Raw genomic sequence first — 24,605 nt, 5'->3', positions numbered from 1 at the left:
GAGGAACAGTCAGTCACATTGAAAAAGCAGCTTACATACCACAGGAGGCATTGGGTGTTCACAGGAGTTTGTGAAAAGGAAAAGTTTACTTCAGTACCACTAATAATAATCATAATATAGGATGTGCTGATAATGATGGCTTAAAAAAACTCCCCTTTACCTTATCACTACTTAGCAGCTGAATGTAGGAATTGGGTATCCAGAGATGGAAACAAAACTCCTATTTCATCTCAGTTTCACCCATTCCAGGTTTTACTGCAAGCTTGATTAACCCCAGTGTATAGGTAACAAACTCAGGTATGTCATATTACACTCACAGTAAAACCATGAAAGGAGAATCTATTATGCAATGGGAGTCTTTTTTCCAGCCCTGGTTTTCTTTGAATGTGATTTTTGCATGGCACACAGTGCAACCCTGTGTCTAAACAGTGCAATTACAGGAAGGGTGAATTCATTTTAACATTTTTTAAATGTGTGCTGTAATGTATTTCTGGCTTCCTGGACTGTCCAGTACGCTGGATGAAATTAAACAAAGGGTCAATGCTGCCGTCCTTTAAATTGAATTGACCTGCTGGTGTCCTTCCTCAAGCTGACTATTTTAGCCCCAAGGGGATGATGAAGCATGGTTATATTCAGTTTAGATCAGGACTGGCCAAAATTGGCCCTTCCATTCCTGGTCTTTGTTCCAGCCCTGTTCTAAATTGTTTAATTAAACCAATTAATTTAATGTTACCTGTTAAACCTGGAGTGGAATGGCCTCCCGGACTGGGATTGGACCATCCTGATTAAGATTAGCAGAATAGACCCTTCATCCCTTTTTCTGTTCATTTCAAAATTTTGACTGAAAGACTGAAACAGAACAAAGCGACTTTGAAATGTGATTGGACCACAGCGTGCACACGGACCCTGGAAAGTTTAAACACACAAGACTCCAATCAGGACGGCTTGTTTTTCAAAGACTCTCAACACTTTAAAGGGCAGGCCGGCAGTAAGTTTGTTCTAAGTGGGCTCTTCATAAAGATAGGCCTTGCAGCTTGAGCTCATTGATAGCCATAGCAACGACAGCGCCAGAGTTCAGTATTTATGCCAGGAGGGATTGGCACAGGACCTGTAGGCGAATTGAGCCTGTGGATATTTAGAAAGCTTTCAATAAAAATATTTATCTAGGAGCAGTCCAGGGGGTAGGACAAGCCATTTGTTTGAGGAGGATGGCTGTGTGTGTACTGGGCTGCACAGAGCCCCCACTCCTTCAACAGCGACAATAAACCGATAGCATTCCATGGAGATTGGGGCAATCACTCTTGATTCCAGCTACCCTGACAGCTCTTTCTTTCTAACTCATTAGCCACAGGACCCCCGCACTCGTCCCTCTTTCTCCCTCTCTGTGTTTGTTTGCTGTCCTGGATTTCTCTCCCGTTGTTTTTGTTTGGTCTTGATCGCTTTAACTCGTAATATTTATTTTACTTCTAGATGTGCCTGTCTGCCTGGGCCTGTTACATTTGCCACCCTCTTCACATTTCCCACAGAGAGAGAGTGACAGTTGTCCATGGTAAATGTGCCCAGTAATTCTATGCATTTAACATAGTTTATCATGGTTTGATTTTAATATGATTTACCAAAAACTCTCCGGCTTTACTATGCTTTTTCTTTGTTTTCGTATTTTCTTTTTGGTCATGTGATGTCCCTTTAAAGTTATATTGAACCGACTCTAAATTAAACTTAATTAAACTCTTAAATAAATAAAACTTAAAACAAAAAAAAACTTATTTTTTTTCAAACCAAACATAAAAAAGAGAGTTCAATTTAATTGTTTTTTCCAGATTTAAAATCTTAATGACTCGTTGCAAACTTGTTAGAACCTGTTTTGCAAATAATAGCTTCATCTTAATTACGATTTAATGAAATCAATTTAATTTCACTCGCTGTTTGGCGTTCACTTTGAATTAATAAGGAGCTGCTTTTTTTTTTTTTTACATTATCAATGAGACAGAATCATCATCTCAATCAAGTTACAGGATTCGGCTCAGAAAGAGGGAAATCACGTGATCAAAAAGAAGAAAAGAAACGAAAGCCCTACCTGTGCTTTATTATACTTTACTGTGCTGTTACTGTAGTAAACCTTTATAGGGGGTATACCATGCAATGCATCAGTCACTATTGTAATGTACTGTATGTTGAAATGTGCATGACATCATGGGTTATTATTGTAAGTTATTAAGTTTATCTGTTTTTGCGAAAAACTGTTTTTGGTTTTCAAAGTAGTTTAGACCAGTTATAACTTTATTAAATCCATCAGAGCAGACTTTAAAAAGACATTCACAGAGCTCTGTGGATAGGATCCTACAATGCAGCAAGAAACAATTGCTGCACTTAAAATGCTGTTTCTCTTTTCACAATGATATCTGAAAATACAGGTGTTATATAAAAAGGTTGTAATATAGAGAATTCAAAAACAGCAAACATGATACTCATCAATCACTAGAAATACTTAATGAAGAAGAACAGTAACTGCTAAAACTAAAAACTGACAATTTCATACGACATCCTTAATGAATAATTATTAAATGTATCCAACACCCTCCAGAAAGTATTGGGGCAGTATCCCTGAACTCACTCTGCAAGGCTAACCATTTAGAGAACGTTTCCCTGGATTATGTGTGTGTGTGTTGCCCTCGGGGCACCAAGACTCCCGCATGAAATGTAAATGGGATTCCTTCAAGCACATTGCTCCGAGGCTCCTGTGCTCAGCCTTGCCCAGTGGCAGAGTGTTTAGGCGTAGAGAATTCAGTTGGTCTCCGGGGGGGTGACTGAGCACCATGCTGGGGTTGCTGGGAGACTGAGTGGGTTAATACAGTCACTAACCTTTCGCTTCTGTGGGTTCATACGTGGCTTAGTTCACAAGTGGGAGGTGAAAGAGTGTTTTAGTGCTCATTATTGAGGTGCTGGCTAACGACAAGACTGGAGTTACAGAGCTGGAGAGCTGAGGATGGAGTGATTATACTGGAGCTTATTGCAGGTACAGGTTAATGACCCTGTTGGAGAGCTGACAGTGGAGTGTTTAACTCTCAGTACAGTTTCTGATGACAGTGCCGGAGGGAAGAACCTTTAAAACGAGACAGAGTTTAATAATTTAAGCAAACCAAAAGGTTAATATTTATACCTGGCTGATGAAGGCATGATTTAATGAAAATATGGAACTGACTGCATATTATGTGTTTAAGAATTGACTGCAGAACAGGAGGTATTTTCCATGGAATTGAACATGTGAATTAGTAACAGAAAATGCTTCTTCAGCTGGTAATTGCAGCTTACATTTTTTGGCACGTACCGGTAAATGGAAAGATACAGTACTGCGGGGCCTATTGCTTCTAGCCATTTTTACAGCAGTGTTGAGATGTAATTAGAGACAATTGCATGAAAGTGGAAGGCACTTCTGGGAACCCAACCAGCGCATGATACTGTGTGCCGTGGCAGACTGGGGTTCCAATTTCTGATCTCATTGCCCTTTTTTAGTGCAGCTGTTTTTGAGGTGGAAATTGCCTGGCATTAAAATGGTGCAAATTGTGAGTGATCTATTGTTTTAAGAAGCTGGAATTCATTTGACTACTTTTCTTCTCCTGTATTTAGTAATTGTATAAATATGATGACACAATTCTGGGTGTCCCGTTTTGCAAAGCTATGCAGACTTCTGCTACCTGCAATGCAGATACATACAGAAGTAGTAGTGTATCAGCATGATACATTGGCTTATTGTATGTGTGTACAAATATGTAGATTAGATAACATACAACAAGATTTATAGAGTGTTGCTGAAAAGTTCAATAGCGTGATCCACTTTTCTTAAAGCTCCCCCACCCCCCACCAAGAATCAGGGATATTATTAAGTCCCCATTGCCGCTGTTGTTTTCTCTAACCCGCGCCTCTCTCTTCTCTCTCCCAGATGACGTGCCTCCCTATTTCAAGACGGAGCCTGTGCGCTCTCAGATGCACCTGGAGAGAAACAGGCTGGTCCTCACCTGCATGGCGGAGGGCAGCTGGCCGCTGGAGTTCAAGTGGATCCACAACAATACAGAGCTCACCCGCTTCTCCCTGGAGTACAGGTACGTGGAGGGGTCCCGCTGGCAAAGCTAGAACTCTTTCACTCATACAGTACTATTGCATCACCTTACATTCTAAACACAGCAGTATATATTTATATAAGCAGGAAAACCACTTCCTCAATCTCTCTGCTCTGACTCTGCCAGAAATCTGCTTTCCATTCCACCATCAGCCGGTATGTGCTGTTGGATGTTTGAAGTAAGGCTAATGTTTGTTTTTTATTAGATGTTTGTAGTATTTGCTCCTGACTAAATGTTACTGACGCGTGTTATCCGAGATCAGTTGCTAGACTTGAGAGCTCATATAAGGCTGTTTAACTCAAAGGGGGAAGATTTAATCTCCCTTCAAACGTTGCATAAAATGGCTTTATCTTGCATTGGTATTAAAATATGTCAACTGAAGGATCTGCACTGGAGAGCTGTGCCTGACGGTTCCATTCACTGTTCTTGATTAAAAGGCTGTAGTGTTGCACTGTAGTGTCCCAACACTGGGGTCTCAATTAAAAGCCTTGTCTCCATTGGAACCTGTAGGGATTGAACAATAAGCGGTCTGCAATCTGTAGTGCAGCTGGGCTGTCCTGCATATATGACTGGATAACGTATATATTTTTTAATATATCTAACAAGGCTGGGCGGGAACTGGTGAACCCGTGCTCTGTGAGCAAACATCTAAACCACAATGCATTCATGGTTTTAGAGCTTTTAACCTCATCTCTTCTCATCTCACCGACAGGGGACAGAGTCCGTAACGGCACTGTATCACACAACACCTCCCGTTACATATAGAAAAGCAGCATCTCTCAGTCTCAGCTGTAAACCTTAGATCTTAGTAGACATTTGGCAGGTGCTTCCTTATTCGAGACTTCCCTTTAGAGGAATGGTGATGCATTGCTCCATATCAATTTAAACGTTTTCACGTGGAATCAGTGCTGTCCTGGTTGCCCGTGGTAGCTCTACACCCTATTGACAGTGTTATGGTAGGTTTTTATCATGCCCTGTACAGACTCAGAAATTTAACTTCTCACCCCATTACTGACGCAGTTCCTAACCTTCGGTATCAACAATTATTAACGTTAATTTGCAAGCAATGAAATTGCAACTTTTAATACGTTTATACAACCTCCCTGCCTGCCTCTATTGATTGCAGAAGGGAGCCACTCTCATAATGATGAGGCAGGTGGCGAGTGTGTATAAGCTGACGTTACATTGACACACATTAGATTCATATGCAGAAGTGTTCAGAATGCAGTTCGCCTTGTGCTATTCATTGAGACAGCTGAGCTGACAATATGGTCTGTTCGCGAAGAACTACGCCATTCTTTCAGTTTAATAGAGAAATACCCTCCAAAGGCTCAGCAGCTCTGGCTGCAGACCACCTGACATTGCCTGGAGACTACACTGAGACCACCAAGCTCGTTTCGCTAGCTCCAGATTCGAACCCAGTTCTCCAGAGGTAAAATACAGGAAAACCTAATGAATTAGCCTGCTGTTTCTTTGCTAGTGCCTTGGACCATTGTAGCGCGGTAGTTATATAAGAGGGCTGTCTATCTGTAATGCTGCTCCACTGTTGTTTTCAAGAGTGCCGTTCAGGAAGCTAATGTACGCCAGGTCATTTTCACTGAGGTAATTTCTCTTAATACATAATTATAAGAAGCGCTCTAATGCCTCTTATCAGGCAGACCTGAGATCTGACTTAAACAAATAACAGACTTTGAAAGTGGTCTCGGTATTAAGTACTTTTTTTATTAGCAGATATAATTTCATGCTGGCTCTGTACAAATTAACACAAGTTCAAACCACTAATCTTCGTTGTCCACAGAATGATGACAGTGGTGTCACTTGTTAACTAGATTTGCTATCAATTCTTATAATTTATTTATTTATTTATGTAATTTAAGCGTTTTAATGTTATCTTATCCATTAGTCGTGCTAGGGATTAGGACTGGGAGGGAGGCAGTGTGGCCTAGTGGTTAGAGCTAAGGGACTGGGAGGGAAGCAGTGTGGCTCAGTGGTTAGAGCTAAGGGACTGGGAGGTGGGCAAGCTGTGTGTCCTTTACCGAGCAGAGTGGTGGGAAACAGTATGTTCATAAGAAAAGGCGAAGAAGGGATGGAAAGTATCCTTTAGAATAATTCAAACAGTGTGCTCTATTTGCAGTATACTGACAGCATACTTGGATACACTGTGCTGTTTCTCGATCCAGTCGAAGAGCTTTCACTTATACTTGCCACAGAGATTTGCATGCTTGCCTGCCTTGTCGAAAAAGCCCTAGGATGCTGTTCTGCCACAGTTTCAAGCAGCCATATGTGTTTGAGCTGCATCCCTGACACATACACGTGGCTCGCTGTTTTTAACTACTGGCAATCTGAGTGATTCACTTTTTGTTTTCTTCCTCTCCCTCCCTAAAACTCAGCAGGGTTTTGCAACCTGTGGGTCCAACAAATCAATTAGCCCACTGCTCCCCAGTGAGACTGAGGCCTGTCTACAGACTTGTGCTTTTACTGAAAATCCATTTGCAGCCCTGTAGAGGCTGCCCTTCTAATCAGTGCTGTCTGTGTGTCTGTGTATGTCAAAATATGCACCATGTTTTCTAAAAGAAGGAAAGAAATAGGTGGGTGGTGACTAGCTGAGAGCTGGGAAATGGAACATAGAAAAACCCAGGTTTACAGCATAGAATAGTGTCTAGACAACAGTTGACTCAGAACGTTACAGTAAATAGATTGCTAGTGGACCTTCTAAACCTGCACAACCATCTGAAAACCAGCAAGCCAGTAGTGACCATTCTGACCTCCCCCCCTCCCTTCCCCTGAATCTGAAAGTCCCAAGAGCATCATACCCATCAAGTCATTCAGGTAAACACCATTCCTTCCCATCAAGTCATTCAGGTAAACACCATTCCTTCCCATCAAGTCATTCAGGTAAACACCATTCCTTCCCATCAAGTCATTCAGGTAAACACCATTCCTTCCCATCAAGTCATTCAGGTAAACACCATTCCTTCCCATCAAGTCATTCAGGTAAACACCATTCCTTCCCATCAAGTCATTCAGGCAAACACCATTCCTTCCCATCAAGTCATTCAGGCAAACACCATTCCTTCCCATCAAGTCACTCAGAGGAACGTTCCTGATGCAGGGCAGCAGCTGACAGCAGCTGTGGGTGCCAGGCTGAGGCCACCTCACAGGTCTTTCATCTCCATAGCAACAGCAGGGACCTGCTTTGCCTTGGCAGCACTGAGAACCAGGCCTGGCAGACTGACAGACAGACAGGCAGGCAGGCAGGCAGGCAGGCAGGCAGGCAGGCAGGCAGAGAGAGGGACAGAAAGACATTCAAGCAGGCAGACAGGCAGGCAGGCAGACAGACAGACAGACAGGCAGGCAGGCAGACAGACAGACAGACAGGCAGGCAGAGAGAGGGACAGAAAGACATTCAAGCAGGCAGGCAGGCAGGCAGGCCGATAGACAGACAGACAGACAAACAGGCAGGCAGGCAGACACAGGCAGACAGACAGACAGACAGACAAGCAGACACAGGCAGACAGGCAGGCAGGCAGGCAGGCAGACATGCAGGCAGACAGGCAGGCAACATTCCAGCCAGCATTTATATCCCAATCAATGTGAAATGCATATCGCTGGCAGCGGAGAAATCGTCTTCCCCCTTTCTTGTAGTTATGCCATACATTTTTGGATGCATCTAGAGAGTCGGTGATCAAGTTGTGATTTTGCTTGACGCCGATATCTTGGGAGTCTTCCTCTTGAAATTGATCAAAAGTGGCATAGGCATTTGTTCAAATAAGGTAGTGTCCACGTACAGTGGATCTCCCCATATGAGAATACCATTCATTTTGTAATGTGTAACCATGGATGTATACACGTATGTCACTATGTATGGGTGTGCAAATTTGGAGCCATGCTGGCAAAATCACAGAGCCCACACATTCGGGTGCTGTTAATTATGCCATTAACACTAATAGACTTCACACAAGAAGTAATTTACCACACTTGACTGCCTGTGTAGCCTGCTAACCCTCTGCTAATATTATTTGATACTTCATTATTGGGTTGTTAATGGCGGTATCATGGGAATTCCACTCGGAACAAGACTGCACAATTCCAGACCGCCCATCGACCCAGACTCTGATCCCCTTCAGCCCCCAGCCCCCTCCCTCCCCCCACCCCGCCACACGCATTTCTCCTTCCGTTCACTTCGCTCTTCTCTCACCTCTGTGTCTTCCACTATCTGTCCAGATCCACTTTAGTTTCAGTCTACAGGGTGAAAGAATAAACTCCTTCATCAAGTGCCATTCTAATGTCTGCAATAGTTTCATTCATTTACCTTCTAAACTGCCTTTCAGGTCAATTCAGTGCTGCTGTGGAATGTAGCTGATTCGATTCTTTCATTCCAAAGGTCACAGTAGACTAACATTAAGAGCTGGACGGAACCTGAGACCAGCGTCCCTTCTCCCTCCCTCCTGTATCTTTCTCCCTATGTCCCTATTGATCTCTCAGTTAGAGGTCAATAGCTATTTAAAACAACTGGGATCGAACCTGAGACCGGAGCGCTGCAGGCCTAAGTGAATTCTCTTATCGGTGACCTTGTCGTCCAAGACAAGAGGGAGGAGAAGAGAGGAAAAAAGTTTCAATATAACTTTTTAAACAACTATGCACCTGATATACACTCCAGTCATATGATGAGCTCCTGTCATTAGTGACCACCCCCTAAGAGAAAGGGCACTCCTTCCAGTCCAGGACAGGCTTGACAGTGTTGAATAGTCATTAACCCAGCTGTCTTTCTGGAATGAGGAAACAAAAGACAGTGGGCTGGTTAGCGTTCCACAGCTCTGCTGCGCTGCTGCGCAGTCAGCTGTAGGGGGCGAAACAGCTAAAACGCAATTTGTGCAACAGAACTCGGGAAGATTGCAAACCTAATGGAAAAGTGCAGGGGAAATGTCAAGTAAAAACATTACTTTACACATCAGTGTTTTCATCACACCTCTATCAGTTTTCATGTTTTTTATTTATTTATTATTTATTTATTAATTTATTATTTTATTTTTTTTGTCAGATCCTTACTGTGTGAGAATTCTTTGTTGCTATAGCACGGCCCCTTCTCTTCATGTGACTCATAAGCACTTGAAAGCAATAATGAAGTGTTCCTGCAGCACCCAGCAGCTCTCCTCCATTGGTTTGGAAACAAAGACCATATAGAACGCCGATGATCAGCTTCAGAGATAAGCAAATGAACATTGTCAGTGTTCTGAGAGCTATTTCAAATCCCCTGTCCCTTTTGTTCTCATTGCACTTTTTATAATTGCCTTAGCCTGGTGAGCAGTGATGCGCCTGTAAGGTGCTGCTTGATTGACAGCTTGATTGATTGACGCTGACACCTGGTTAGCTGAAAGCTACATATATATACAGATGCACAATATACACAATGTGGTGCCTAAAAGTATTGACACACTGCTGCAAAGCGATCTAATTCACCTTTGTGTTATTGCCACTTACTGTGACGTTGTTTCAAATTTTAAAATGAAATATTAACGTGAAAAGATTAAGATAAATGAACATGATACTGTAGGCTTACAATATGTATTTGAGCCAGGCACTTCACAGCCCGTACAGATTATATATCAGTCCCATGTATAATTTAACATTAAGTTAAATATGTAAGCATTTAAAATAGTCAAATGTATAAATGCATTATAAAGCAAATAATTAGAATTAAATAATATGAATACAAATGAAAAGAAATCGACGAAAAATATATTAAAGTCTGAGTGTAGACTATACTATAACATACATAAATATATAATCAGTAGTTTGGTTCACTCATTATGTATTATGGAATCATCCAAACTAATTACTGAACCGTATCATTATACAATCAATAAAGTAGCCAAGGGCAAGGGATTTTAGCGAGAGCAGGCTATTTCTTTTAGCTAGGTTGAAAAGAATTGAGTTGATGTTCTCCATCGACTTTAATAAAGACGACAAATAGATAGGGCTTTTTTTCCTGCAAGAAATGGTTTAATCTTCGGAACTGGTGGTAACCTTTTTCTTCAGGCACAGAAGTTTTGACCCAGTCCCTAAAAATAATAATCACCTAGGGTGGCTGTACAGTGATAGAGTGTCTTAGACTGCCACCTAGGGGAGAAAAGTGGAACTGCAGTCTTTGTTGTGAGTGTTGGAGTTGCTGCTGCTGCTGTATTCACTACAGGAATTTCAAGGTCGTAGCGTAGAGTGGGAGGGGGGTATTTGAGAAACAACAAGAACGATTTTTAGGAGAGCTGTAGAATTATTTTTTTTCTGGCAGACAATGTTTAACAGGAAAACATTCAAGTTTTATAAAGACCTAAAGTGCAAATAATGGAGTGGTAGTACAGGGGCGAAGCAGCTTGAAAGAATTTCAGTTGGGAGATTGGAGCCCATTCCTTTTCAAGTGGCACAGTCTTGTTAATATCCACAAAGTGTACTAAAGGACAGCATTTATAACAACACACCACTGGGGACAATGCTGGGAACACATTTTAAGGAACAGGATTGAGATATGGTTGAATATCTGAAGTCGTTGTATACTAATGGATAACAAATATAACATATAACCTGTATTTACATCTCTATAAGATCCCTTATAAAAGTTCCCCATAGTAAAAGCATAGTAAAGTGTAATAAAGCACAGGTAAGCATCACAAAACCCAAAGAGGTAAGGCACTGTAACATCCAGCATATAAACACATATGAAAACCACGGTCCAATATGGTAAATGCACAGAATAACCAAGGGAAAGGCTTGGGAAAACAGCTAAAGTAAGACAAATACAAATGTGCTTGAACTATAGTATCAGATCTCAATACTGCCACCACTAAGTCATTGAGAACAAGTCACTCAAACAGTGCAAGTGAGTGGGTTTTGTATTGATTTGAATGGTATTAAGGGCTGCTGCTGTTAAGATCAGCTCAATAGACCCAAGGTTGTCTTAGCGTTATGTTGATATACTGATATTCACACTGTCTCTCTCCCCTCCTACCCCTCTCCCATCTCCCTTCTCTGTCTCCTCTCTCAGGTATATGATCCCGTCCCTAGACCGCTCACACGCCGGCTTCTACCGATGCATCGTACGAAACCGTGTGGGCGCCCTCATGCAGAGGAGGACGGAAGTGCAGGTGGCTTGTGAGTACCACTGTCTATAACAAATCATAGATGTGTATATATAGGGTACTCATAATGGGCCTTCAGTACTCTCCACGTGTCAACTTGAGAAAGCTGAAATGTGATTCTAAGTTCTAATTCTAAATTCTGAGTTCTAAGTAAAAGCAGGTTCAGTGATGCCAGACACTGCAATCGATTGTGATGCCTTACTGTTGAGAGAAGACATTTTCTTTGCCTGGGGAATGTGTGTGTGGCAGGCTTGTTCTCTTGTCCCTGTTATACTAGGTATTGAATTTGGGCGGGGGAGGGGGGATGTGCGCAGCCATCAGATTGAAAGTGCTTAATTAAGTAGGTAATGAGAAATTAATAAGGCTGAACCTTTAATGACTAGCAATAACAGGGAGAGATATTAATGATTCTGTCTGTGTTTTAATTACTGCAGTTAAAAGCAGTCAATTAGAAAGAGACTTTTTTTCCTTTCCCCTTTCTCATTTAGAAAGTTTCACTGTACTGAAAACTGGGAGGCAGTTTCATTTTTTATTCCTGGTGAAACGTCTCTAAAGATCTGGTATGAATGTGAAGTGATGTGATAAATGAGTGTTTGACCGTTTCCGCTGCTCTCGTTTTAAATGTTTCAGACATGGGCAACTTTGAGGACGGGGAGCGATCGCAGAGCGTATCCCAGGGGGAGGGTGCAGTCATCCCCGCCCCGAGGATACACAGCTTCCCCCAACCGCAGGTCACCTGGTTCCGGGACGGACGCAAGATACCGCCCAGCAGCCGCATGTAAGTGCAGTCCACATACAGGATCAGAGGAGGGCTGTGTGTGTATTTATCTGTATGTATGTGTGTGTGTGTGTGTGTGTGTGTGTGTGTGTGTGTGTGTGTGCGTGCGTGCGTGCGTGCGTGTTTATTCATTTCAAAGGCAATAAGTACATTTTATACCGACCGTCAAAAGGAACTCATTACTATTATATATAACACATTTATTTTTGAAAAAAAAATAAGGTATATAAATGATGGAAATTGAGAAAATATTTTTGGTTTCTTTTTAATCACTCGTTCATCCTTGACCATGACACGCTTGAGTGACTATGACTGAAGCACATGCACTTAATCACCTAATTAGTGAAACAGTTGATTGGACACTGGATATGGAGTGATTTCAACTGTTGAATTGCAAGCTTGAATAAAAGCAATAAAGAAAATCACAGAAAGAAAAAACAATATGTCACGTCTGTCAAGAGAGTAGCGCCTTCGTGCAACTGGCATGTTGGAGGCAGCGTACTGTGGCTTGCCGTCTTGGGTGCTTACAGCCAGCAATTTCAAAGCTGGCGAGACGGTATAACCAGACACACTCTGTCAATGACAGGCCACGAACTGGGAGACCAAGAGTCACAACACCTGCCCAAGATCGACAGATCATTTTGCAGCATCTTCGTGATGTCAGTTGTTAATCTGCACAATAAAGTCACAGCACCTGCTCTAAAACAGAATTTGATCACATCTAGTGAATTTTATCGAAATATAAGTGATATGTTTCTTTTGATGCTCAGTATATATATATATATATATATATATATATATATATATATAGATTTATATTTAGAATATATATTATATATATATATAGAATATATAAATATATATTATCTTAAAAAAAAATTTTGGCATAAATTAATTTAAAAAAAAAGGTAGACATTACATCCAGTTGAATTCATGCTGGCCAATGCTTTACTTGAACACATTAAAATTCATGGCATTATCAAGTTAATATCTTTATATACTGTCTGTATATTTGTATATATCTACTTGTAATAAACCATCCACAATTTAAAACCTTAATCCTAATATCTGTCTAGTAGACGAACATTGCAACAAAAAGTCCTTCATCAACAACCTTATACTGTCTCTGTTGTCTCTTTATCAGGAATTTATACTGCGTACATTTTAACATTGAAGGACGGACAGTAGATTGATTGCATGGTGTAAAATGAGGCATGCTGGGCAACCGGCCTTACATTAAATTAGCAGTAAAATGATCATCTCTGAACTGGCTAAAATGTCTGGCACACAAAGAGAACAGAGGTGTACAGTAATCACTACTGGTGCTTAGCATGCTGTTCTGTGTCTGGGAGGCTAGCAGCATTAGCAGTGTACATTGAACATAGTTAATCTCAATCAGGGCACCTGCATTGTGAAGTGTGTCCAGACTAGGAGAGTGAAGCAGGAGCTCAGGGTCCCTCAGGGGCAGGGAATCCCAGGCTGTTAATTGATCGCTGTGCCTCTGCTGCTCTTGCTATCTCTAATGTTCCACAAAGGGCATATTAAATGGTTTCTCCCCACTCACTTTTACTGCTCTGATCACAGCCATTAGAGTGCATTAATATTAATTGGTGAAGGAGGTAGTGAGCGAGCCGGAGCTGGGCAGCGAGGTGAAACGCTCTGTCTGTCTCGGTCTGTCTCAACCATTCTGCCCTGACATTGACCTCCAGAGACTGACCTCTCAGTTAAATTGAGCTGCATACGTATCCTTTCACTGATATACTCACAGTGAACCTCTGGAATATACCTGAACAATACTCAAATAAGTAGCCAAGTCATCCGTGCAAAGTTATTAGGCATTTTACTTGAAGTGGAGCCGTGTTTTCAAAGCAATTACTCCAGTCTTTAGTTAACTTCTATTTTTTTAATGTGTTGGATTGTGTGTGAGTGTGCATGCGTGCGTGCATGCGTGTGTGTGTACACGAGGGGGTCTATATTATGAACCTCAGCGCTTTTTCAGGGATATGCAGGGGCAGCAGAAATCGTTGCCTCAGTGAGCTGATCTATTTATCCCTCATTCAGACCGTCTCTCTCTTTTAGCGCTTTGCTTCCGGGGGGCTGTGTGTAGAGGCTTTCATTCTCCTCGGGGAGGGATTATTGATTGTTGTGATATTTTCACGGGGCAGCCTTACTTTGAGTAGTAAGCAAGCATGTCTGTTGACAGATTCTTCTCTGCCGTTTGGGGGGAGAGGGATTTAAAGCTACTGTATTTGCACAGGATAGGTCTTTTAACATCAACAGTGCATAGTTAAACAAGTGTTGTGCAAGCAAGGTGACCTGACAGGGAATGCACTACACTCTCCCCTCAAACACAGAAACTCCAGCAGCACCACTACCAAATACGTACCGTACCCACAATGCGAAGAGATGTAACGTTCTAAACTTCACATGGTCGTGGATCACCAGTTACTGCTACCATAAGTTTAATATTCGTGCATTAGAAGCTATCCTCCCAGGTACAAAGTAACAGTGTGTTACATGACCTTGGTTCCTACTGTTCCTAAGCCAATTCACCCTGTGAAGGCTTTGCTCAAAAGGGATTGTTCCAGCTACTTAGCAAAAAGTACCCAGTTTCTCTTTCAATAATGGAGTTTACTGTGCTTGAGAGAGTGCAATACATGGATGAATGAAGCTAAGAGAGCAGAGGCTTCAAGATGCAGTACTGCATGACTGTATAGGGAACTAGATTACTGCATAGACGACTAGATGACCGGTAGATACAGCCAGAACAAACTCGAGCTTTCAACCACGACAAGTTTAGCTTACTATGGTCTGACCCGATGACAGTAATGAAGTCCGCTAACTACATTCTTTAACCTGATTAAAAAAGCTACTATAAACTTTCCGAAAACAGTCTGGGTTCACAATATCAAAGTATTGCTCAACCCTCCTGATCTTGTTGCTTAGCTATTGAGTTCTGATCAGCTGACAATCCAATAAGCACTGACCAGCCTTGAGTCCGTTGTTCACTTTTGAGTTTTGAGAAGATCAGTCTTGAAGCAGTGATAGTCAGGCTCCCAGTGTGTGTGGTGACTGGGGAGAGACAGAGACCAAGTTCAGTTTCCACTGACCTCTGAAACTCTGTATACACCTGGTCTGGCTCAGATGATAATGACATTCTCCATTATGGATTGTAGGCTAACCAATTACCATTAGCAGAAAATCATGTTTCACATTAATTGCACATTTCTTCTTGGTTAGTTCTTTCTCTCTAGATCGTTTTATCGGTCCGCATTTTGCTTGTCGGCTTTTTAAAATAAAGCCTCACCACTGTTCTATTTTCTGCCTAGAGGGTTAACTGAAGTATTTATTTTTTGATTCCCAATTTATTTACATGGCACTATCAACCCTCTTCCTAGCATTTCTTTATGGACAAATCAGATCTACAGAAAGAGTGAGGAATAACATGTCTTAGCAATGGTGCTGTTTTATTCTTGATGAGATTCTTGCTAATCCTATTTTAGTGCAATAAGAAATCAAGACCAATTATCACTACTATCGCAATAATCAATTATTATTCCAACCCTCCATTTGAACCCTCTATAGCCACTGTAATAGTCAGGAAACTATGTCTCGGGAGACACTAATGAAAACATATGTACAAATTCTAAAGCAAACATATGTAGACAGTTCTGTTTCTTCTCCCCAGGTGATGAAGTTGCATATGTATTCCCAAAAGCTTGCTTACACTTCATGAAAATGGGCCAAAAAATAAATAAGTAAATAAACCTGGCATTCAATACTGAAAAGTGGGCCAACAGGACATATTATCAAATCATTTTGCTCAGTATGGAGACCATGAAAGACAGAAAGTGTTTATTCATTGACGCATGAAAGATCAAATGAACAGTTAGCAGCATCACAAGGCTATTGAGGGTTATTATGGAGCAATGAACCATCAAGCAATTAAAGGCTGATGCAGTGAAATCATCATGAAATCATTACCATGGACAACTGGAATAATCTAGAATCTAGATACATCTTTTGCAATGATTTTATCATGAAGGACAGTTGAAAGCCAAAACATGTTATATTGCACAGAGTCCGTATTTTAAGCTGTATCTGTGCCAGCCTCACATGCTCTGCACCCTCCTAAGCCAGCCCCTGCGTGTTTAATTGGTATTCTTCAGCAGCCTGGACGCTGAAGATTTGCATCTCATTTCCGTGGGGCGGCATCTCTCGGGCAGTTAGTGGGAAAGACCTGGGCATCCATTCGTGATCGAAATCCAGATTGTTAAACACACGGTAATAATAATACATTGATTGGAAACACAGCCAATCTCTCACTGCTGACATCCTATTTGGAGCTCCACTGCTCTCGAGAGGAGAAGCAGGGCTCTTTCCGTGGCTGCTGGCCTGTGCTTGAGCTTTGAACTGCCCTCGCGCAAACCTTTCCTTCTAGGCAGCATGGTACACAAACACTGAAACGTAGTAAGAATCATACTTAACTTAAAAAGTCAGTTGTCTGAAAGACTTTTTATCCTGGGGGAGATAACCTTTGTGACAATTGTCCTTTGTCAAAAAGGGTTTTTAGACTAACCCCAAGATTGCGTTTGATTTATGACACACTAACTGTGATCAAGGTAACACATAGGTCCAGGGTACCTGCTGTAAAACCTAATTCTTACTGACGCCCCTCTTCTCTCCTCAGAGCGATCACACTGGACAACACGCTGGTCATCCTGTCCACAGTGGCTCCGGACACCGGCCGCTACTACGTGCAAGCGGTCAACGACAAGAACGGAGAGAACAAGACAAGCCAGCCAATCACGCTCACCGTGGAGAGTAAGACACGCCTCCTAGTGGTTCTGTATTGTCTGTACCTTGTAGGAAGCTGCCATTCTGAGCCGCCCCGTGCTGTTTGTGAGCTTGCTGGGAGAAAGCCTTGGACTTGACTTTGTGTCTTTTCTTCTTGATTCCTAGAGAAATCGTCAGATGGCGTGACCTTTGAACCGTTGGCTCCACCAGGATGTCAACAGAGGTTAAATCTCACAGTCACACATGATTTCTCTGGAATCAGGAAGCACAGATAAATTCCCAGACAACAGGGAGAAAATGGAATACATTTTAATATTGATCATCAGAACACTCTAGCTGCATGTGTCATAAAAGGGCATGTGAATATGAAGCTATATATCCTTCTCGGAACACAATTCACTGTGCTGTACAATGCACACCAGAGGGTCCTGAGCTTATATGAACCTCTGTCTTTCCCCACCCCGTGCCTGCTCTGTGCCTCCTCACCCTGCTGATCGTTGCTGATTCAGTGCACTTGGGCAGAGTGCACTTCAGTTTAAGAGCTGCCAGAGCCGGCATTCTGCTGGTCACAGCTGACAAATGGCATTTTAATACAGTCTCCACAGCCCTTCTCAAGGTGAACTGTACCGGCGGCAGCCCTAATCCGATTGCCTGCCCTGTCACAGCTCTGTCCACTTAGGGCTAAACGCGGCTCTATGAAGCAGCCATTTGTTACGCACGCAGACATTTCTTATTTGCTTGAAGATAATTGAATTGCTTATTATTTCGTTTATTGGAAGCCATTTGTTCAGAGGCTGCGTCCTTTTAGCAGGCAGGGAGACAAGCAGACTCCACTCCAGAGAGAGGAATGTCCCTGTGCTAGGGAATTAAAGATATTTATCAAGAGGGCTTTAATCTACAGCGAGAGGCCCCTGTGCCGCAGAAGCCAAGGTGCTGATACAGTAAGGGATGGGCAAAAAAGGACTCTTCCCTCGTCTATTTGAGAAATAATCAAAATTATAATATTTCAATTAGGCATATGCACAAGGAAACCAGAGATTCCCCATCATGGCGATTTTGATTGCCTTTGGTTGTAATTTTTTTTTTTTGGGGGGGGGGGGGGGGGGGACGACAATTGAAATCTATATGTAGCTCCCACTTTTGTTATGCAAATGAAATTGATGACATGCGCTTTGTGCTGTGTGAAAGCTGCATCTCCCATTTGCACTGTAAGCTTGCTGTGAAAGGTGACTCCTGTCAGTGAGACGGGGAGTGTGTACTTGAAGTCTCTCTCTCCTTCCCCGCTGTGCCGTTGCCCACAGACTTATTAGGACAAGTTGTGGGCAATGCAGTCAGGGACCAGGGAGGGAGAGACAGATGTGGGCCACAGTGTGAGAAGGCAAGGGGGCCCCACCCACCCTCCTCCTATTTGTGTCTGAGTCACAGCAACAGACATGAGATTATAAACTATAAGTGACTCTGCAAAAGTTAGCACCTTTGTGACTGTACATTTCAATCCTTGTTGCACACCACAGTAAAAGCACAGAAGCATTGTAAATGTGTGGTCAAGGGTAGGCAAGCATGTTAAAGATAGATGTGATAATAAACCAAAGTAAATGCATATTGTAAAGCCTAGAACACATACGTTTGGAGTATCCAGAGTTCAACCTTGTCTCTGCTGGAATTGCCTGTCTCTGAAGGCTTCAGTGTGTCAGGAACCATCTGTTCCAATAATACAGTATACTTGAATATGCTAGGTTTATTGAGAATCTTTGTCTGACGCTTACTCTGCCTATACAGTCCTTATGAAGCTTACTGAGGGATTTCTATCTGATCCTGACAGGAGGGTGGTGCAGATCATGGTCAAGCATAATAAGCAGCACTGTAACTAAGAAATCTGAGGAATGCTTGTCAGTGGAACAACAGGGGAGCCCTCTAGTGGCCATTTTGTTCCTTATTCTCTCTGATGTAAATGCTAAGGTATTGAAGTGCTAGTGACCCCTCAGTGTCTGATCCCTGTGCTTGTTTCTCTCTGTTAGACGTGGGTGGCCCCGCTGATCCCATCGCCCCCGCCATCATCATTCCCCCCCGCAACACCAGCGTGACCTCAGGGACCTCCGAGGTGACCATGGAGTGTGTCGCCAACGCCAGGTCAGGAAACCCCTCCTCCTCTCCGTTCTGACTGGACTGAAACAGCAGGGGAGAGCAGTGTGGAGAGTACAGCTGAGGGACTGGCAGGGAGACAGTGGCCCAGAGATTAGAGCAGAGAGACTTGGCGGGAGGCCGTGTAGCTTAGTGGTTAGAGCTGAGGGACTGGGAGGAGGGAGTGTGGCCTAGAGACCAGGGGAGAGGGCCTTGGAGGGAGGCAATGTGGCCGAGTTTTTAGTTGAGGATCTGGAAGGGAAGCAGCGTGGCTTAGTTAGAAATTCTGTCCCACCTATTATTTTCCCCCAGGCCCCTTATCAAGCTGAGTATCGCATGGCGGAAGGATGGCGTCCTGGTGACCAGTGGTCTGAGTGACTTTAACCGCCAGCTGACCATCCTGAGCCCAACAGTGCATCAGTCTGGACACTACGAGTGCGAGGCTGTCCTGCGCAGCAGCAGTGTGCCCTCGGTCAGAGCCGGGGCCTACCTCCACGTTCTAGGTACTGTAACCTTTAGTTTTGTTTCTTTTTTGGGTTCTTAGTCATTTTGTTTGCCTACATTATTGTTAGTGTACCATTTCTATGTATGTTTGCTGTTCTAGGTAATAGCCTTCCTCTGTTCTAGATAATTCACCCTTTCTAGTCTAGATAAGATTCTGTTCTAGGTAATGAGCTGTCTTCAATTATATATACAGAAGAAATCCGTTGCCGTCTTTGTTCCATTTCCTCTGTCCAAGAGTAAGGACAAAGCAGCTGTTCCTCACCTCCACTGACTGCCTGTCTTGTCTCCGATCCTCCAGAGCCACCCCAGTTTGTGAAGGAGCCCGAGAGACACATCACTGCGGAGATGGAGAAGGTGGTGGACATCCCCTGCCAGGCCCGAGGTGAGGCCTTCACACTCCTGACGGACCGTTATCTCTGGCTCTCACTTCCAGAGACACACTGACGTCTTTTTTTTTAGAAAAAAAACACAAAATCCCATTGCAAAAAGTTTTAGCCACAGTATTCTTAAACACAGACACAAACAAATCAAACAATAGATCAGGAAAGTGTTATCCTACTTTCTCCTCTATCTCCCTCTTCCTTCCTCCCTCCTCCCTCCCTTTTCTCTCTCCACCTCTATCCTCTCCCTCCTCTCTCTACTCTCTCTCTGCAGGTGTGCCGAAACCGGAGATCCTCTGGTTCAAGGACGCGGTCCCTATTGGATCATTGAAGATTCCTCGATACCGCGTGCTGCCGGGCGGCACTCTGCAGGTGAACGGGCTCCTGCCTGACGACACCGGAATGTTCCAGTGCTTTGCGCGTAACCAGGCCGGAGAAGTACAGACCAACACCTACCTCGCCGTCACCAGTACGAGGAAACTTTACTTATTTCCGTGTTGACATCACTTTTCAGTCTGACTGGCTGGTTCAATGCTAACGGCTGCAGTAACGTTGTGCTTTCCCATGCAGGCATCTCCCCGAACATCACAACGGGTCCTTCTGACAGCACAGTGATTGACGGCATGTCAGTGATCCTGCACTGCGAGACCTCAGGAGCACCCCGGCCAGCCATCACCTGGCAGAAAGGTGAGGTACCCCAAATATAATCCATTTATTGAGGGACATTTTGTCTTCTTTTTATCCTTCTGCAATGGGGACTGCCAGTTGATTTGCTCTTTATTTTTCTCTTCTTGACCCCACACCCCACAGGAGAGAGGATCCTGGCCAGTGGTTCAGTCCAGCTCCCCCGCTTCACTCTGCTGGAGTCGGGCAGTCTGCTCATCAGCCCCTCCCACATCTCTGATGTCGGCACCTACAGCTGCCTAGCAACCAACTCAAGAGGCATCGACGAGGCGAGCGCTGACCTCATCGTCTTGGGTAAGACCCGCACACGGAGATAAACCAAGCTTTAGTGCAAATACATGCAATGGACCCCAAGCGTTATCCACTAAACACCATTTACTATCCGAGATGACTGGGCACACCACAATTCAGTTGATAGTATGGTTATTACCAAAGGAAAATAAAACTAATGGGACCCTGTGCATTGTAACTGTTTAAAAAATATGCATTGAAATTTAAGTTTAAGGATGCAAAAATGCGTCCGAGCTGTTCTTTACTTGCTTTGGAACATTTTTTTCCCTTTAACAAAAACTGTTGGAATTGATAAGCCTGCAAGTCAGATGATAGCATTACAACCTTGCTTTTGTGCAGGCTTGTCTCCGGTAAAGCCCTCAGTATAGACTGTAGTAGCATTCCCATGGTTCAGCTATTCCTGTTGTAACCGCTTGTTTTTTTCCTTCAGCACGAACCCGGATCACAAGCCCCCCCCAGGACCAGAGTGTCATCAAGGGAACCAAAGCCACCCTGGCGTGCGGAGTGACCCACGACCCCAGCGTCACCGTCAGGTGTGCAGATGTGAACCGATGTTCTTGTCATTCTGCCACTGTTGAGCCATGCATGAATATGAGTGGCTGATCAGCCTCCTGCAGTGTGTGCGACTGTGTTTTCTCTACACAGGTACTTGTGGGAGAAGGAAGGCTCAGTGATCCATGCCAACTCCATCCCGCGCATCCGCCTGGACCCCGACGGGACCCTGCACATCTCCCAGACCTGGTCCGGAGACATTGGCACGTACACCTGCCACGTCACCTCTGTGGGAGGCAACGACTCCCGCAGTGCACACCTCCGAGTCAGGTCAGCCCCTCCCTCACTCTCTATCTTTTCTCTCTCTGTATTACGAGGAGTAGGCCTGCAGCAGTGCAGCAGAGTGCGATCAACCTCCTTGGCCTCTCACTCCTCTCCCCCTCCCTCTCGTGTGTTTCAGGCAGCTCCCTCACGCTCCTGATAACCCGGTAGCAATGCTGAGCTCGGTGGAGCAGAGAGCCATTAACCTGACCTGGGCCAAGCCCTTCGACGGGAACAGCCCCCTCATCCGCTACATCCTGGAGGTGTCCGAGAACAGTGAGTACCCCCAGCCAGGGGTGGGGGGGCAGTCATTACAGTAAAGCTAATGGGAACTATTCAGTTGATCTAAACAGTTGCAGATCTAAACACTGTCATTGTTTTAAATTTAAAAAAAACTGCCATAGGAATAGAACTGAAGTCTTATGTGTCAAGATACCAAATTCATTTTACACTCACAGCTGGTTACTTATCAAGCACTTGCATTATATCCCTCTCTCTAACTCTCTCCTCCGAAGAGTCTTGATCACTTCGAGGGTTACTTGGTAAGTGGATGTTGAATATACTCTTTATCCTTTTTGCTTTTATACAGTATTATGTTCTGTGTTTCTAGGGTTATGTTCGTTTCAGTTTCAGGATTTCATCTCAAGGTGTAGCTCCGCCCCTGAGCAGGGAAAGCGGGACACACTCATTCTGAACTATTCTCCTGTCTGTTTGCTCTTCAGACGCTCCCTGGATGGTGCTGCTGGCCAGTATCGAACCCGAGTCCTCTGCAGTAACGGTCAGCGGCCTCATCCCGGCCCGCTCATACCAGTTTAGGATCTGTGCGGTCAACGACGTGGGGAAGGGTCAGTTCAGCAAGGAGACCGACAGGTGGGGCTTCACATTGATGAATTGATTCAACTGCTGTATTCCAGTGCCTGTAAGGACAGGCAGGAGAGTCAGCACCACAGTGTGTTAAACTCATAGCCTTGTGGTTCACAAAAATACATTTATTTTTCACATAAAAGTATTTACCGAATGTAAACCCAAGGAATGTATGCTGTAGGAGTTACTAACCTTGGTAGAGCTTATTGGTACTAAAACTTAGGAGCTCTACTATGCAGCATACAGCGCACGGATTTCCATGGTATAAAGATTTGTATTTTCACATGCTTGACCTGTTGCTTTTGTAAAACCCAGATAAATCTAAATAAAATGTAATGTAGTGTATCCCCTCCACCGCCCTCACTGTCAGGCTCTCTGCTCTAATATAAAGCTGCTGTCGAATCTCTTTCCAGACTGTCCCTCCCGGAGGAGCCCCCCAGTGGCCCCCCACAGAACGTCATCGCCAGCGGACGCACCAACCAGTCCATCATGATCCAGTGGCAGCCGCCAGCCGAGAGCCACCAGAACGGCATTATCCGTGGATACGTGATACGGTAGGGAAGCAGCCCTGGCACCAAACACACACGACACTGAAACCTGGACTAGGCTGTCTATGTGAGGTGCTTCAAATGTCATTCCTGTGTAAGGAAAGACTCTAATTCAACTAGAAATGTCGGTTCTACTGGACTACAAAGTTTTGCACCATTTTTTTGTAGTGCTTTTTTATATGGAGTATTTCAGGGGGAACAAAGCCTTTACTAATTCCTTACCCTCATTTTATTCATCCTTTCATGTATGTTGTACCCAAGGGTTCAGGTATTAGCAACATCATTAGACCAAATGGCATTTTTGGAAGCAAAATAAGACTAGCATTGTTGAATAACTAGCTATAGTGTTGTTGGCGATGGCCAGTGAACTATAGCCATGCCTGTGCCTCTTCTAGCATCCTGCCCAATCCAGTATGCTCACCCGTCTCACCCTCCTTGCTTCCTCAGGTACTGTCTGTCTGGGTTGCCGGTGGGCTATCAGTATAAGAACATCACCAACCCTGATGTGAACAACCTGCTGCTGGAGGATCTGATCATCTGGACCAACTACGAGATTGAGGTTGCAGCCTACAACGAGGCTGGACTGGGGGTCCACAGCCACACTGTCACTGAGTGGACCCTGCAGGGAGGTGAGACTCAGGGCAGCGCTGCTTTCCTACTCTGCTAAAGCTACAGTGAAGGGGCACTTACACCATTTAATATGCTGTGTATCTTATCTTCAAAATGTTATAAGAGACATGTTATACACACAACTTATTATCAGAGGGACAGTAAGTAGACTGTCAGGAACTACTGTTAAGCTTAAAATAAGTGTAAGATGTAATGGAATTTTGACAGATCCTTATCTGTGATTGGTTGATTTATCATATAATGCTGTTTAATTCAGAATGCACTGTCTCCTTTTATTTATTTACAGTAATATAACTGTAATACAGTCTACATTCTGTAGACTGTATTAGGTGGCACTGAAAGGGTGGTAGGAAGATTAAATCTTTGTCATTATATCTTTGTTTCTGTGGCTGGCAGTGCCCACAGTGGCCCCGGGGAACGTCCACGCCGAGGCTGTGAACTCCACCACCATCCGCTTCAGCTGGACCGCACCCAGTCCGCAGTTCATCAACGGCATCAACCAGGGTTACAAGGTGAGCGCCAGCCTGGACACCAGGGCTCCACGCACGCACGCACGCACGCACGCACGCACACACACACACACACACACACACAGCACGGTGCCCTCGGAATTAGGACTGTGCAGTAAAATAAAAATGTTAGCAATACAGAAACAGGTCTCATTTCCTGCTTCCTACTGCCACAAATCCTCACCCTAACCCTGAACCCTAACCCTTCACAGCCTGCTGTGGGCCCCCTGCACCACTAGATGGCGCCCACCCCTTTCCCTTTCACAGTTTCTGTAACAATAAGATGAAGAACTAACACTGGCTGCAGAAACCAGTCTTTGGACTTTTACTTTGTCTCCAAGACTTACGGAACACAGACTTGCCCTTAAAAAATGTTCATGCAACTACCCTATTACAACATCTAGCCACAACTAACGCTATGTGCTTTGCAAGGAT

At 43.9% G+C, this 24,605-nt stretch overlaps 1 protein-coding gene across 3 annotated transcripts in view; it reads left to right on the top strand.

Annotated features, from left to right (window-relative positions):
* Positions 1 to 24,605, top strand: part of LOC121295888 (protein sidekick-2-like) — a 137,822-nt gene that overhangs the window by 89,335 nt on the left and 23,882 nt on the right. For 2 of the 3 annotated variants that reach the window (XM_041221010.1, XM_041221008.1), the window contains exons 2-18: positions 3,941 to 4,100; positions 11,158 to 11,264; positions 11,882 to 12,029; positions 16,720 to 16,853; positions 18,845 to 18,956; positions 19,260 to 19,450; positions 19,750 to 19,833; positions 20,106 to 20,300; positions 20,402 to 20,518; positions 20,642 to 20,809; positions 21,237 to 21,339; positions 21,452 to 21,628; positions 21,759 to 21,895; positions 22,342 to 22,489; positions 22,897 to 23,037; positions 23,479 to 23,660; positions 24,058 to 24,173. In XM_041221010.1, coding sequence (XP_041076944.1) covers positions 3,941 to 4,100; positions 11,158 to 11,264; positions 11,882 to 12,029; positions 16,720 to 16,853; positions 18,845 to 18,956; positions 19,260 to 19,450; positions 19,750 to 19,833; positions 20,106 to 20,300; positions 20,402 to 20,518; positions 20,642 to 20,809; positions 21,237 to 21,339; positions 21,452 to 21,628; positions 21,759 to 21,895; positions 22,342 to 22,489; positions 22,897 to 23,037; positions 23,479 to 23,660; positions 24,058 to 24,173 — 2,420 coding nt within the window. Of the gene's footprint in view, positions 1 to 1,470; positions 1,550 to 3,940; positions 4,101 to 11,157; positions 11,265 to 11,881; positions 12,030 to 16,719; positions 16,854 to 18,844; positions 18,957 to 19,259; positions 19,451 to 19,749; positions 19,834 to 20,105; positions 20,301 to 20,401; positions 20,519 to 20,641; positions 20,810 to 21,236; positions 21,340 to 21,451; positions 21,629 to 21,758; positions 21,896 to 22,341; positions 22,490 to 22,896; positions 23,038 to 23,478; positions 23,661 to 24,057; positions 24,174 to 24,605 lie in introns of all 3 variants that reach the window. The other variant, XM_041221011.1, reaches the window with a different exon arrangement.

This window comes from Polyodon spathula, chromosome 20 (assembly GCF_017654505.1).
Source record: "Polyodon spathula isolate WHYD16114869_AA chromosome 20, ASM1765450v1, whole genome shotgun sequence".
Taxonomy (NCBI): domain Eukaryota; kingdom Metazoa; phylum Chordata; class Actinopteri; order Acipenseriformes; family Polyodontidae; genus Polyodon; species Polyodon spathula.
Note: the sequence above shows the minus strand (reverse complement) of the source record. Positions and strands in the feature narration are given on the sequence as shown.